Below are 15008 nucleotides of genomic sequence, written 5' to 3' on the forward strand. Positions count from 1 at the left end.
ATTTTTTGGCAGCACTTTGTACCTTATGTTAGGGGTCAACTTAGGTCAACATGATGTGCATTTGTTTGTGAAAATAGTTGAAATTTGATGAAAATTTTCTAAAACAGATAGTCATACCCAACCAAGCTCAGACTGCTCCAAAGGGCAACAGGTGAATTCCCCAGTAGATACCTATATAGGAGTGGGCCCCATACCTTCCTTTATAGGCAGTAGCTGACAAAATATACTTGATTCACTATGTACAGACTATGGCAGCATCTCATTATTCATTTATCTCATTTCTTAGTATGTTATTGTATAGAAGGATAGGTAAATTTGTGAAAGTGGGTAATGTACTGATTGCATTTAGCTAGACGGTGGGCCTTCAGTGTCAATGATAATGGAGGGCCATTGCCACTCCAGTCTGACAATGGTAAATACCATACAAAAACAGTTAAATATATTGCACACTACTTGTTCCACCCCATCCCAATCATTTTTCTCCCTTGTAAGATCATAACATTTATACTCACATCCTGTGCCAGGGTTGTTCCAGCAGTGTTAGCACTGGCTCTCCCAGGGATCTCCTTTGGATAAATCAAGACATTTGGAGATGTTGCTCCCTCACATCCTTCAGATACATTTGATATGTCTGAAGGCAGGGAGAGTGAAGTCAAAGCAGTTTGTCCTCCGGGATGGAATAGGAGACCTCTAGCATTTACTGTGTAATCTTGTTAAACGGGGCAGCATGGTGGCTCAGTGGTTAGCACTGCAGCCATGCAGCGCTGGGGTCCTAGTTTAAATCCTACCAAGTACAACATCTGCAAGAAGTTTGTATGTTCTCCCTGCATTTGCGTGGGTTTCGTCCCATATTCAAAAGACATACTGATAGGGAATTTAGAATGTGAGCCCCAATGGGGACAGCGATGATAATGTGTGCAAAACTGTGAAGCGCTGTGGAATATGTTAGCGCTATATAAAAAAAAAAGATTATTAAATGCAGAAGTAGTTAGGTGTCTCAAACCCTCCAGTGCTGAGTTTTCAGGATCTCTTTTAATCAAATATTATTAATCAATCCCCTATTTTCCTGTTTGTCAATAATTAAAACCAAGTTTTGTATCTGTAGTCTGGACCTCTCAGGCTATATTTCCAAAATGAGTAGCTGATCTGAAAGGAAGCTCGTAGTAGCCTCTCCTGCCGATGTTCTGTAGGACAAATGGGAAATTTCCAGGAACAAAGATGTTGAGGGTTCTCCAGAGGTGTATCTTATCACACCTCAGAGAACGTGTCGCATTGCCAGGTGGGGCATTTTGTATTTATCTTTTGTAACACACTCTACTTTTTTGCAATCTTCCTCCTTGAAGTTTGGGGAAATGTTGCACAAGTACAACATGGGCACCTTCCTTTCTTCTTTTTTCATAAAAGAAATGTTCCTTTCTGTCGTGCATATCATGATAGAACGTTAGCATTATTATAATTATGTGCAAAGCCAGCATTTTGTTCATACTTTTGCATAAGGCTGGGGAGGACTTGATCAGTGAGATCATCCCCTCACATGTACTTATTGTAACCCAGGATGTAGTCTGGTTTGGTGTTTATGCAACTGAGCTGCCATTTCTGTTTTATGTGGTCAAGACTAGAGATGAGGGAACCTTTCAAGGTTCGGTACGATTCACTGAACATTTAGACATTTGCCGAATGGTTCTACAAACGTACCCAAACCCCATTAAATTCAACTGGATGCCAAACCAAATGTATACACAGTACCTTAGGCGGTGACAAAAACCTTCCCAAACAGCTAAAATTAGGGGCTGACACCATGAAAAGTAGCATCAATTGACCCACAGTAGAAATTTGCACATGGCACAGCAGCAGCAGGCAACTGGGCAACTGGTAATGGGGACTGTGATGGCCATCAACTTTCTGAAACTATCTGTATCCTCCAGGCGGAAAGGCAGCATTTCTGTGACCAACAGATTGGAGATGGTGGAGTTCACAGCTCTTAACTTTGCCATGTATAGGAGAAAACATTCTTTTACGTGACCATAACTGCAGGACTGAGGGCTGGTTGCTGTGGTGAGAGAGGGTGGAGTATGGAGACACAGGACAAACTGCTGGACTGTGAGTGAGGTGCAAGTGGAGATGTTATGGTGGATTGAGAAAGAGGTTTTGTACTAAGTGACACAAAAAAGCAGTCCACTTTTATACAATCTGAGGGGCTCTCACTCACTCTGACTGTAGGGGATAAACAAGAAGAGCTACTGCTGCCGGAGACCTATGTGAGAAGACTTGGCAGGTTAAAGAGGAGGAAGAAGCAGCAGATCTGGTTGATGGGATGGCCGGTAAGGCCCGTTAGTCGGCATTTTAGCGCAGTGAGATTCTCACACTAAGTCATGTTGACCAAGCATGTGCAGGTTCATGCATTTAGTTGTCAAATTATTGCAATTTGTGTCTTTATTGACTTATTTTTGCAAATTTGGCAGAAAACATGAGTTGGGTCATCCTTTGCAGTCTCAAAAAAAGTCCAGGCTAGGCAACACTTGCCGCCCCTGCAAACTGCACACTCTCGACTGGTGCTGGCCAGAGACAGAGTTGGGTCTAAGGATGCAGTGCTTGTCGCGTTTGCAATGAAAAGGATTTGTAAATACGTACAGTATATAAAAGTGCATATGTACGTTATACTGTAAATATCTAATACAAATGAGCACAAATTCACCTTTTCTCCAAGTGTTCCCGATAATTTAGACATTAAAGAACCATCAGCTGATATGATAGCACCTGGTTCACCCTTTTCACCCTGAAATAATAATACAAATGTAAGTTAGCAGCCTGAAAAAATACAACAAATACTATAAATATGTAATATATAAAATTTTATTTACAAAGCTATGAACTAGTCTGAAGTTATAAAAAAGTAAACATGACATCTCATACAAATATAAAGATGTACAGGTGTTATACTGAGCAGATATGCAATAGAACGTAACACTTTTCTCTAGAATCAGACAGGAGCTTAGCTCATAAATGTGCCCCAGATCGTTTTTCATCTCAATAACATCTTTATAAAAATAGTTACTTAGAAAATTTCTGACATGTTTTTTACTTATTTCACCCGCTTTTTATGTAAATAAGCTGTTCAGGACTGTGGTCCGGACACTGATCTGCATGAAAATCTAACCCCCAGAGCTTATTTTATAAGACAGGGGGCGTAACCAGTATAATGGTCGTTTTCTGGTCTCCTGATCTCACTGCAGAGCTGTGTGTGATTATACCTGACCTGGTTCCTCTCAGCTCCAGCTTCCATCTCACAGGCAGACAGTGTTGCATTACAGCAGAGCTGTGAGAGCAGCAGCTGCTAACGTGTTTTTTAAGAGTCAAAGTTCAGTTCTCCTGTGCTGTGTTAGTTACATGTCTAGCCCTGGTAGCACCTCCTTTCACGTAAAATAAGCTATAGAGACAGAATCTCATGCAGAGCAATGTCCAGCCCATAGTTCTGAACAGTCATTTACATATAAAGAAAAACATAGATTTCTCTGGACTAAGACATAAGATTGCAGATATCAAGGTATCATTTTGTTCAGCTTCCTATGACCTACATGCCCATATAGGAGGGTTGAACCTACTGACAGATTCCTTCTAAGTTTTACAACATGGTATGCAATCCAAATGAGAGTTGCTCCCTGCTATAAAACTAAAGGACTGAATAATCTAAACTGGCATTTTGTATGCCAGTCGTGATGCAAAATTCACTGGAGTAAGATGCCAAATTCATTAACGTGTTTCTCCAGTCTTCATCCATAAGTTGTATATTTACAGTGTATGTATGAAAATAATTACCAGTCACTGTATTCTGCAGTTTCCAGCTCTCCTCCACTCCTCCCCTGCATCATGTGACTGCAGTTGTGATCAGCCACCTCACACAGCATCTCTGTGCATTTCCAAATGTAACTGTATGAGACTAAAGCCCCTTTCACATGTCAGTTTTTTTTGTCGTCAGTCACAATCCGTAGGCTCGACGCATCTGTCGCAGATTGTGAAAAACTGATGCGAAGGATCCATTTTTTCGTTGGATCCAACTAATGAATCTGGCTGATTGGATCCTTAAAAAAAAAAATCGGAGCATGCTCAGTTTTAAAAAAACGGAATCCGTCGCCGTATTCCGTCATTTGACAGATCCGGCGCCCATAGCCTTCCATTCGAGCAAACGACGGACGGCAATGGATCCGTTGCTGTCCATTTTTTCGACGTACACAAAAAACGTTACTTTGTCCGTTGTCTCCGGCTGCCGGACAAAATTTTCTACAGATACGGTGAACGATGGATGAAACGTGAGGTCATCCGTCGCAATCCGTCGCTAATACAAGTCTATGAGAATTTTTTCTATTCTGACCACTGTCCCTTTATGAGGTAATAACTCTGGAACACTTCAATGGATCCCGGTGATTCTGAGATAATTTTCTTGTGACATATTGTACTTCATGATAGTGGTAAAATTTATTTGATATGACTTGCATTTATTTGTGAATAGAACAGAAATTTGGCGAAAATTTTGAAAATTTAGCAGTTTTACAACTTTGAATTATCATGCCCTTAAATCACAGAGATATGCTACACAAAATACCTAATAAGTAACATTTCCCACAGGTCTACTTTAGGCTAGTTTCACACTAGCATTCGGCAGAGCTGTGGACTTCCTCCGTGAAGCCCGCCCAGTGCCATGCCTCTTCCTTCAGCAATGCCTACATCTGCATACGTGCTGCGTACCCAATCTTTAACATTAGGTATGCAGGCCATGATGTATGCGGATGCCTCCGCATGCGTCATTTTGAAGCTGCAGTGAACGCAACAAAACCCAACATGTTGCATCTGACACAGGTCAGTGCAGCGTCAAGACAGAGGCATCCACATACATCCGCATGGCCTGCGTACCCAATGTTAAAGATAGGGTATGCAGGATGCATGCAGACGCAGGTGGAGCTGAAGGAAGAGGCGCAGCAGTGGGCGAGGCTTCACAGAAGTCCACAGCCCAGCCGAACGCTAGTATGAAACTAGCCTTACATCAGCACAATTTTGTAACCAAAATTTTTTTCGTTAGGAAGTTAGAAGGGTTAAAACTCGAACAGGGATTTCTCATGTTTACAACTTTTTTTTTAGAGACAACATCTGATTTGAAGTCACTTTGAGGGATCCTCCCGACACCGAGGATTGCATGTCCTAGGTCAATCAGGGTTGCCCCCAGCTCCTGCACCTCCTCCTCTTCAGCCTCGAACTCCGAAATGATCACATGAGCTGGAAACACTGCATCACTGCATGTTGTGTGGGTTTTTGCACCACCCTAAAATAAAGGGCCTGTAGGGATTCTGAGGGACAGCCGATGTTGTGCGGGGGTGCCAACCTCTGCTGCTAGGTAGGCTGTTAGCTCCACAGGGACACCTTCTCATTTAAAAACTTTTCTGTACTTTCATGACTATGAAAATTGTACATTCACACTGAAGGCATCAAAACTATGAATTAACACATGTGGAATTATATACTTAACAAAAAAGTGTGAAACCAATGAAATTATGTCTTATATTCTAGGTGCTTCTAAGTTGCCACCTTTTGCTTTGATGACTGCTTTGCACACTCTTGGCATTCTCTTGATGAGCTTCAAGAGGTAGTCACTGGGAATGGTCTTCCAACAATCTTGAAGGAGTTCCCAGAGATGCTTAGCACTTGTTGGCCCTTTTGCCTTCACTCTGCGGTCCAGCTCACCCCAAAACATCTCGAATAGGTTCCGGTTCTGGTGACTGTGGAGGCAAGGTCATCTGGCGTAGCACCCCATCACTCTCCTTCTTGGTCAAATAGCCATTACACAGCCTGGAGGTGTGTTTGGGGTCATTGCCCTGTTGAAAAATAAATGATGGTCCAACTAAACGCAAACCGGATGGAATAGCATGCCGCTACAAGATGTTGTGGTAGCCATGCTGGTTCAGTATGCCTTCAATTTTGAATAAATCCCCAACAGTGTCACCAGCAAAGCACCCCCACACCATCACACCTCCTCCTCCATGCTTTACGGTGGGATCCAGGCTTGTAGAGTCCATCCATTCACCTTTTCTGCGTCGCACAAAGACACGGTGGTTGGAACCAAAGATCTCAAATTTGGACTCATCAGACTAAAGCACAGATTTCCACTGGTCTGGTGTCCATTCCTTGTGTTCTTTAGCCCAAACAAGAGTTTTCTGCTTGTTGTCTGCCCTTAGCAGTGGTTTCCTAGCAGGTATTTTACCATGAAGGCCTGCTGCGCAAAGTCTCCTCTTAACAGTTGTTGTAGAGATGTGTCTGCTGCTAGAACTCTGTGTGGCATTGACCTGGTCTCTAATCTGAGCTGCTGTTAACCTGCGATTTCTGAGGCTAGTGAATCGGATAAACTTATCCTCAGAAGCAGAGGTGAATCTTGGTCTTCCTTTCCTGGGGCGGTCCTCATGTGAGTCAGTTTCTTTATAGCGCTTGATGGTTTTTGCAACTGCACTTGGAAACACTTTCAAAGTTTTCCCAATTTTTTGGACTGACTGACCTTCATTTCTTAAAGTAATGATGGCCACTCGTTTTTCTTTACTTTGCTGCTTTTTTGTTGCCATAATGCAAATTCTAACAGTCTATTCAGTAGGACTATCAGCTGTGTATCCACCAGACTTCTGCACAACACAACTGATGGTCCCAACCCCATTTATAAGGCAAGAAATCCCACTTATTAAACCTGACAGGGCACACCTGTGAAGTGAAAACCATTCCCGGTGACTACCTCTTGAAGCTCATCAAGAGAATGCCAAGAGTGTGCAAAGCAGTCATCAAAGCAAAAAGTGGCTACTTTGAAAAACCTAGAATATAAGACATATTTTCAATTGTTTCACATTTTTTTGTTAAGTATATGCAGAGCCACAGAGTCCTGGTCGTTGCAGTACTGCCGCTCCGCCACTAAGGGGAGTGATGGTACGTCAGATGGCACTAAAGGAGTTCACCTGACCAGGTATCACAGTCACACATTACACTTCACACTCTGGCCACCAGGGGGAGCAAAGGGTTCTATGTATTAGGCCACTCCTCACACTCTGGTAAAACTGGGGGTTGGATAGGAAGTTAGGGAGAAGCTGACTGGGTTTTGCCCAGGCAACACCTAGTGAGAGAAGAGGTTGCTTGGGAAGATTCAGGGGGGTCCCTGTCAGGGGTGGGATCCTGACAGAGGCCTAGCGAAAGGACAGATCATTACGGAGCCGCGCCGGCACTTCATTGCGGCGGCATCTTAAGAAAGGACATGAAGCGAAGTATATTGTGGAGAAGTGAGAAACGAGATCACAGCACAAAGGCGATAGAACCAGTAGGAGTCGTGCCCCGAGATCGGCAACATCCTACTGAGGCGCGTAGCCGGTGGCCGGAACGCCGAGGAAGTATTGGGCTCTTACTTCAAACCAACGGCAGGGCAGTTAATTTTAGGTTGGCTGCCTCACCTTAATCACCTAATGAAGACAACGGAGGCAATTGTGGGAGAGGGGCATCTCTAGGGTCCCTATAAAATAACTCCAGGCCTACCCCGTCATACGGGTGCGTCCTATTCATATCATCTGGGGGACGGAGAGAAAGAACAGAAACATACACGACAGTTGTGAGTACTATCCCGTGGTGCTCAGCAGGGAAGTACTACAACACCCAGGCGCTAGTAGGTAGGCACTGATTTCCACCTGCAAAGGGAACTCTGGCCTTTGGACCGGCTGGTCTCAGCCAGCCCTGTTAACAGTGCTCTGGATTGCGGATGCCGAAGCCTTCAGTAAAGAGGTAAAGAGACTGCAACCCTGTGTCCTCGTTATTTACTGTGACCTACACCGTCACCTACATTTTTTATTGGGCACCCCTTAGCAGGACCTCGGACCGGGTCAGGCCACCGTGATATCCTCAGAAGGGAGAGACCCGGATCCGAGTACCCTGCCGTCCTGCGTCTGGGGGCCGCTCCATATATAATTCCACATGTGTTAATTCATAGTTGTGATGCCTTCAGTGTGAATGTACAATTTTGACAGACATGAAAATGCAGAAAAATCTTTAAAGGAGAAGGTGTGTCAAAACTTTTGGTCTGTAATATCTACTATATAATTGTCTAAAGGTCACTTCCATCTGTCCTTCTGTCTGTCTGTCACGGATATTAATTGGTCGCGGCCTCCGTCTGTCATTGAAATCCAAGTCGCTGATGAATCAGCGACGGGCATAGTCCGGCGGCAAATGGCTGCTCCTTCCTCCCTGCAGTCAGTGCCCGCTCCATAATCCCCTCCAGTCAGCGCTCACACAGGGTTAATGGCAGCGGTAACGGCCCGCGTTATGCCATGGGTAACCCACTCCGTTACCGCTGCTATTAACCCTGTGTGACCAACTTTTGACTATTGATGCTGCCTACGCGGCATCAATAGTTAAAAGATCTAGTGTTAAAAATAATGAAAAAAATAAAAATCGTTATATGCTCACTGCCTGTCGGCCCCCGGATCAGGAACAGGCCTTTTCCGCGAGACAGCAATGAACTCTTGGGACTGGAGCGCGCGAGGAGCATCGGTAAACGCCTCGCTTGGATCCGGGGCCAACGGAAGGTGCGTATATAACTATTTTTTTTTATTTTAATTCTTTTTTTTTAACATGGATATGATGCCCACATTGCTATATACTGCGTGGGCTGTGCAATATACTACATGGGCTGTGCAATATAATACATGGGCTGTGCAATATAATACGTGGGCTGTGCAATATACTACGTGGGCTGTGCAATATACTACGTGGGCTGTGCAATATACTACGTGGGCTGTGCTATATACTACGTGGGCTGTGCTATATACTATGTGGGCTGTGCTATATACTACGTGGGCTGTGCAATGTACTACGTGGGCTGTGCAATGTACTGCGTGGGCTGTGCAGTATACTGCGTGGGCTGTGCAATGTACTACGTGGGCTGTGCAGTATACTGCGTGGGCTGTGCAATGTACTACGTGGGCTGTGCAATGTACTACGTGGGCTGTGCAATGTACTACGTGGGCTGTGCAATATACTGCGTGGGCTGTGCTATATACTATGTGGGCTGTGCAATATACTACGTGGGCTGTGCTATATACTACGTGGGCTGTGCTATATACTACGTGGGCTGTGCTATATACTACGTGGGCTGTGCAATGTACTACGTGGGCTGTGCAATGTACTGCGTGGGCTGTGCAGTATACTGCGTGGGCTGTGCAATGTACTACGTGGGCTGTGCAGTATACTGCGTGGGCTGTGCAATGTACTACGTGGGCTGTGCAATGTACTACGTGGGCTGTGCAATGTACTACGTGGGCTGTGCAATATACTGCGTGGGCTGTGCTATATACTATGTGGGCTGTGCAATATACTACGTGGGCTGTGCTATATACTACGTGGGCTGTGCTATATACTACGTGGGCTGTGCTATATACTACGTGGGCTGTGCAATGTACTACGTGGGCTGTGCAATGTACTACGTGGGCTGTGCAATATACTACGTGGCCTGTGTTATACACTATGTTGCCTGTGTTATATGCTACAGTATGTGGACTGTTATACACCCCGTGGGCTGTGCTATACACTATGTGGCTGTGCTATATACTCTGTGGGCTGTGTTATATACTACGTGGCTGTGCTATATACTCCATGGGCTGTGCTATATACTACGTGGCTTTGCTATACACTACGTAGCTGTGCTACATACTACGTGGCTGTGCAATATACTATGTGGCTGTGCTATTTACTACGTGGGCTGTTATAGACTACATGGCCGGCCGCGAACAATCAGCGACAGGCGCAGTCCGGGTACGAATTGGTGCAGGATTTGAACCACGCTTCGCTAATTGGTCGTGGCCGGCCGAATCCTGTGTATTCAATGTCTTATTCTAAAATCTTCATAAATAAACTACATGCATATTCTAGATTACCCGATGCGTTAGAATCGGGCTACCATCTAGTATATATATATATATATATATATATATATATATATATATATATATATATATATATATATATATATATATATACTAGCTGTACTACCCGGCTTCGCCCGGGGTAATAACTGCTGTTAGCAAAATAGAATGTGTTAACAAAAATGTATTCTGTACAAAAAAACCACAAAACAAATAGATAGAAATGTAATTATTAAAAGGCAAAAACTAAGCTAATAGAAGCATTTTACAACATATATTTCAACACCAGAGATATTCCACACAGATTTAACTAAATTGGCCAAGTAATGTGAAGTAATCTTCTACTACTTATTTGAGAGCCTTTTGATAAACAACATTCTTAGTTTTTCCTTCAGGAGCAAAGACAAACAGATTTTTGGCCGTTCCAACTCTTGAATAGGCCACATAAAGTTGACCATGAGAAAAGCATGGAGATTGTAAATCTAAGCTAGCTGAAGAGCCCGGCGTTGCCTGGGCATAGTAAATATCTGTGGTTAGTTATAGCACCTCACTTCTCTTATTTTCCCATCACGCCTCTCATTTTCCCCATCACATCTTTCATTTTCCCCCTCACATCTCTCATTTTCTCCCTCACACCTCTCATTTTCCACCTCACTCCTCTTATTTTCCCCCTCACTCCTCTCATTCCCCCCTAACACTTGTCATTTCGACCTCACATCTGTCATTTTCCGATCACTCCACTATTTTCCCTCACTCCTCTCATTTTGCACTCACACCTTTTCATTTTCACCTCACACCTCTCATTTTCACCTCAGTATATACACTCACCGGCCACTTTATTAGGTACACCTGTCCAACTTCTTGTTAACACTTAATTTCTAATCAGCCAATCACATGGCGGCAACTCAGTGCATTTAGGCATGTAGACATGGTCAAGACAATCTCCTGCAGTTCAAACCGAGCATCAGTATGGGGAAGAAAGGTGATTTGAGTGCCTTTGAACGTGGCATGGTTGTTGGTGCCAGAAGGGCTGGTCTGAGTATTTCAGAAACTGCTGATCTACTGGGATTTTCACGCACAACCATCTCTAGGGTTTACAGAGAATGGTCCGAAAAAGAAAAAAAATCCAGTGAGCGGCAGTTCTGTGGGCGGAAATGCCTTGTTGATGCCAGAGGTCAGAGGAGAATGGGCAGACTGGTTCGAGCTGATAGAAAGGCAACAGTGACTCAAATCGCCACCCGTTACAACCAAGGTAGGCCTAAGATCATCTCTGAACGCACAGTGCGTTGAACTTTGAGGCAGATGGGCTACAGCAGCAGAAGACCACACCGGGTACCACTCCTTTCAGCTAAGAACAGGAAACCGAGGCTACAATTTGTACAAGCTCATCGAAATTGGACAGTAGAAGATTGGAAAAACGTTGCTTGGTCTGATGAGTCTCGATTTCTGCTGCGACATTCGGATGGTAGGGTCAGAATTTGGCGTAAACAACATTAAAGCATGGATCCATCCTGCCTTGTATGGAGCATCTTTGGGATGTGCAGCCGACAAATCTGCGGCAACTGTGTGATGCCATCATGTCAATATGGACCAAAATCTCTGAGGAATGCTTCCAGCACCTTGTTGAATCTATGCCACGAAGAATTGAGGCAGTTCTGAAGGCAAAAGGGGGTCCAACCCGTTACTAGCATGGTGTACCTAATAAAGTGGCCGGTGAGTGTACATGTTTGTCATCTCCCTGTATGTCATCTCCTGTATATAGTATATACCTGTATGTCATCTCCCCTGTATATAGTATATACCTGCTGTGTGTCATCTCCCCTATATATAGTATATACCTGTATGTCATCTCCTCCTATATATAGTATATACCTGTATGTAATCTCCTCCTGTATATAGTATATACCTGTGTGTCATCTCACCTATATATAGTATATATCTGTGTGTCATCTCCTCCTGTATATAGTATATACCTGTATGTCATCTCCTGCTGTATGTAGTATGTACCTGTATGTCATCTCCTCCTCTATATAGTATATACCTGTGTGTCATCTCTCCTGTATATAGTATATATCTGTGTGTCATCTCCTCCTGCATATAGTATATACCTGTGTGTCATCTCCCCTGTAAATAGTATATACCTGTGTGTCATCTCCTCCTGTATATAGTATATATCTGTATGTCATCTCCTCCTGTATTAGACCTCGTTCACATGTTATTTGGACAGTATTTTTACCTCAGTATTTGTAAGCTAAATTGGCAGCCTGATAAATCCCCAGCCAACAGTAAGCCCACCCCCTGGCAGTATATATTAGCTCACACATACACATAATAGACTGGTCATGTGACTGACAGCTGCCGGATTCCTATATGGTACATTTGTTGCTCTTGTAGTTTGTCAGCTTATTAATCAGATTTTTATTTTTGAAGGATAATACCAGACTTTGTGTGTTTTAGGGCGAGTTTCGTGTGTCAAGTTGTGTGTGTTGAGTTGCGTGTGGCGACATGCATGTAGCGACTTTTGTGAGATGAGTTTTGTGTGGCGACATGCGTGTAGCAACTTTTTGTGTGTCGAGTTGCATGTGACAGGTTAGTTTAGCAAGTTGTGTGCAGCAAGTTTTGCGCATGGCGAGTTTTACGCGTGGCGAGTTTTATGTGTGGTGCCTTTTGAGTATGTGCAAGTTTTGTGTGAGGCAACTTTTGCATGTGTTGCAACTTTTGTGCATGTGGAAATTTTTCCGCGTGTGCAAGTTTTGCGTGTGGCGAGTTTTCCATGAGGTGAGTTTTGCACATGTGGCGAGTTTTGCATGTGGAGAGTTTTGCGCGTGGCGAGTTTTGAGCGGCGACTTTTGTGTTTCAACTTTTATGTGGCGAGGTTGGTGTATGTGTGGTGAAATGTACGCTGAGGGTGGTATATGTGTTCGAGCACGTGGTAGTGTGTGGCGCATTTTGTGTGTGTGTTCATATCCCCGTGGTGGTGTGGTGATTATCCCATGTCGGGGCCCCACCTTAGCAACTGTACAGTATATACTCTTTGGCGCCATCGCTCTCATTCTTTAAGTCCCCCTTGTTCACATCTGGCAGCTGTTAATTTGCCTCCAACACTTTTCCTTTCATTTTTTCCCCATTATGTAGATAGGGGCAAAATTGTTTGGTGAATTGGAAAGCGCGGGGTTAAAATTTCACCTCACAACATAGCTTTGACGCTCTCAGGGTCCAGACGTGTGACTGTGCAAAATTTTGTGCCTGTAGCTGCGACGCCTCCAACACTTTTCCTTTCACTTTTTCCCCATTATGTAGATAGGGGCAAAATTGTTTGGTGAATTGGAAAGCGTGGGGTTAAAATTTCACCTCACAACATAGCTTTGACGCTCTCGGGGTCCAGGCGTGTGACTGTGCAAAATTTTGTGCCTGTAGCTGCGACACCTCCAACACTTTTCCTTTCACTTTTTCCCCATTATGTAGATAGGGGCAAAATTGTTTGGTGAATTGGAAAGTGCGGGGTTAAAATTTCACCTCACAATATAGCCTATGACGCTCTCGGGGTCCAGACGTGTGACTGTGCAAAATTTTGTGGCTGTAGCTGCGACGGTTCAGATGCCAATCCCGGACATACATACACACATACACACATACATACACACATTCAGCTTTATATATTAGATATATATATATATATATATATATATATATATATATATATATATATATATATATATATATATATATATATACACACACACACACACACACACACACACACACACACACACACACACACACTGTTAAGGGCTGGCGGAATGCACCGAGTAAATAGTGAGATGATATTTGGTGCGTTCGCAGCCCGGGGTCCACCGTGCAGGAGAGAAACCTGCTGCTGGCAAATGGCGGCACTATATGGCGGTAGAAGCGAACTCTGTTACTTCACAGAGTCGCCCATAAAGAAAGCACTGTGTCCTGTTTAGCTCACAGGAGTACACAGCAACTGCTGAGCTGATAGCAGTCTGTGGTCACGCAGTCAAAGAGGCACACATACAATCTCCTCACCGGAGGTGCCGGTATTCTAGTGGCTTAGCCGAGCCCTGAATACACACATATATGACCACATTGGCACAAAACTCATGACATGGATTGATACTAACGCATGGCTGTGTGGTCATGCGAATCTTTTATAGCTGCAGCAACTTCAGGACCTTCCCAGAAGGACCAATGGAAAGTTGCCACAGAACTTGAACAGGTTCAGGACCTTCCTAGAGGACCAATGGGAGTTGCTGCAGTACCTGAGCATGTGACCCTTGATCTCCAATGAGAGATCTTACCCTGGGCATGCTCAGAATGGGAAAAGCAGGACTTTGCTGTGCAGAGGCGGGAACTTGATCCCTAACACACACATATATATGTACACATATTGCTTAAATTTTAAAAGGAATAATTAAAAGTTAATTTTTAAGGGTTATTCTTTTTTGGTTTACGGTAAGAACCTTAGGGGCCCTGCAGATGGAACATGGTGCCTTCAATCTCTTTCACCTAAATTTGTGTTTCAAAAAAACAAGTGTTGCTCATAAACTTTTATCCCATGTAACATCCTGACAAAATAAAATGATGCAGATGTAAAGTAGACATATGGGAAATGTATTTATTTACTATTTTGCACAGCATGATTAATTGGTCTAAGGACTTTAAGATTGAAAGTTTCAAAATTGTGATTTTTTTCTTCTAAATTTTTGCCAAAATTGCAGTATTTTTACAAATAAACACAAGTCATATCGAACAAATTTTGCCACTATCGTGAAGTACATTATGTCACAAAAAAATTCTCAGAATCACTGGGATACGATGGATCGTTCCAGAAATATTACCATATAGTGACACTGGTCAAATTTCTAAAATTTGGCCTTTTCATTAGGGTCAAAAATTAACTTGGTCACTAAAGGGTTAAGAGGCACGTATCTCTGAATGAATTTGACACATCTTTCAGTTGCCATGCCCCAGTCATAAAAATCTATTTTCCTGCTATAATTTATACCACTGTTATGCTGTAAATTATGGTGAACTTCTCAGGAAAGGAACAGGCTGCTC

At 43.5% G+C, this 15008-nt stretch overlaps 1 protein-coding gene across 1 annotated transcript in view; it reads right to left on the minus strand.

Moving 5' to 3' along the window:
• The window catches only part of COL15A1 (collagen type XV alpha 1 chain), a 1855347-nt gene that overhangs the window by 786649 nt on the left and 1053690 nt on the right, over positions 1–15008 (minus strand). The window contains exon 21 of the mRNA XM_077269528.1: positions 2696–2776. Within this exon, the coding sequence (XP_077125643.1) occupies positions 2696–2776 (81 nt within the window). The remainder of the gene's footprint in view (positions 1–2695; positions 2777–15008) is intronic.

This window comes from Ranitomeya variabilis, chromosome 6 (genome assembly GCF_051348905.1).
Source record: "Ranitomeya variabilis isolate aRanVar5 chromosome 6, aRanVar5.hap1, whole genome shotgun sequence".
Classification (NCBI taxonomy): domain Eukaryota; kingdom Metazoa; phylum Chordata; class Amphibia; order Anura; family Dendrobatidae; genus Ranitomeya; species Ranitomeya variabilis.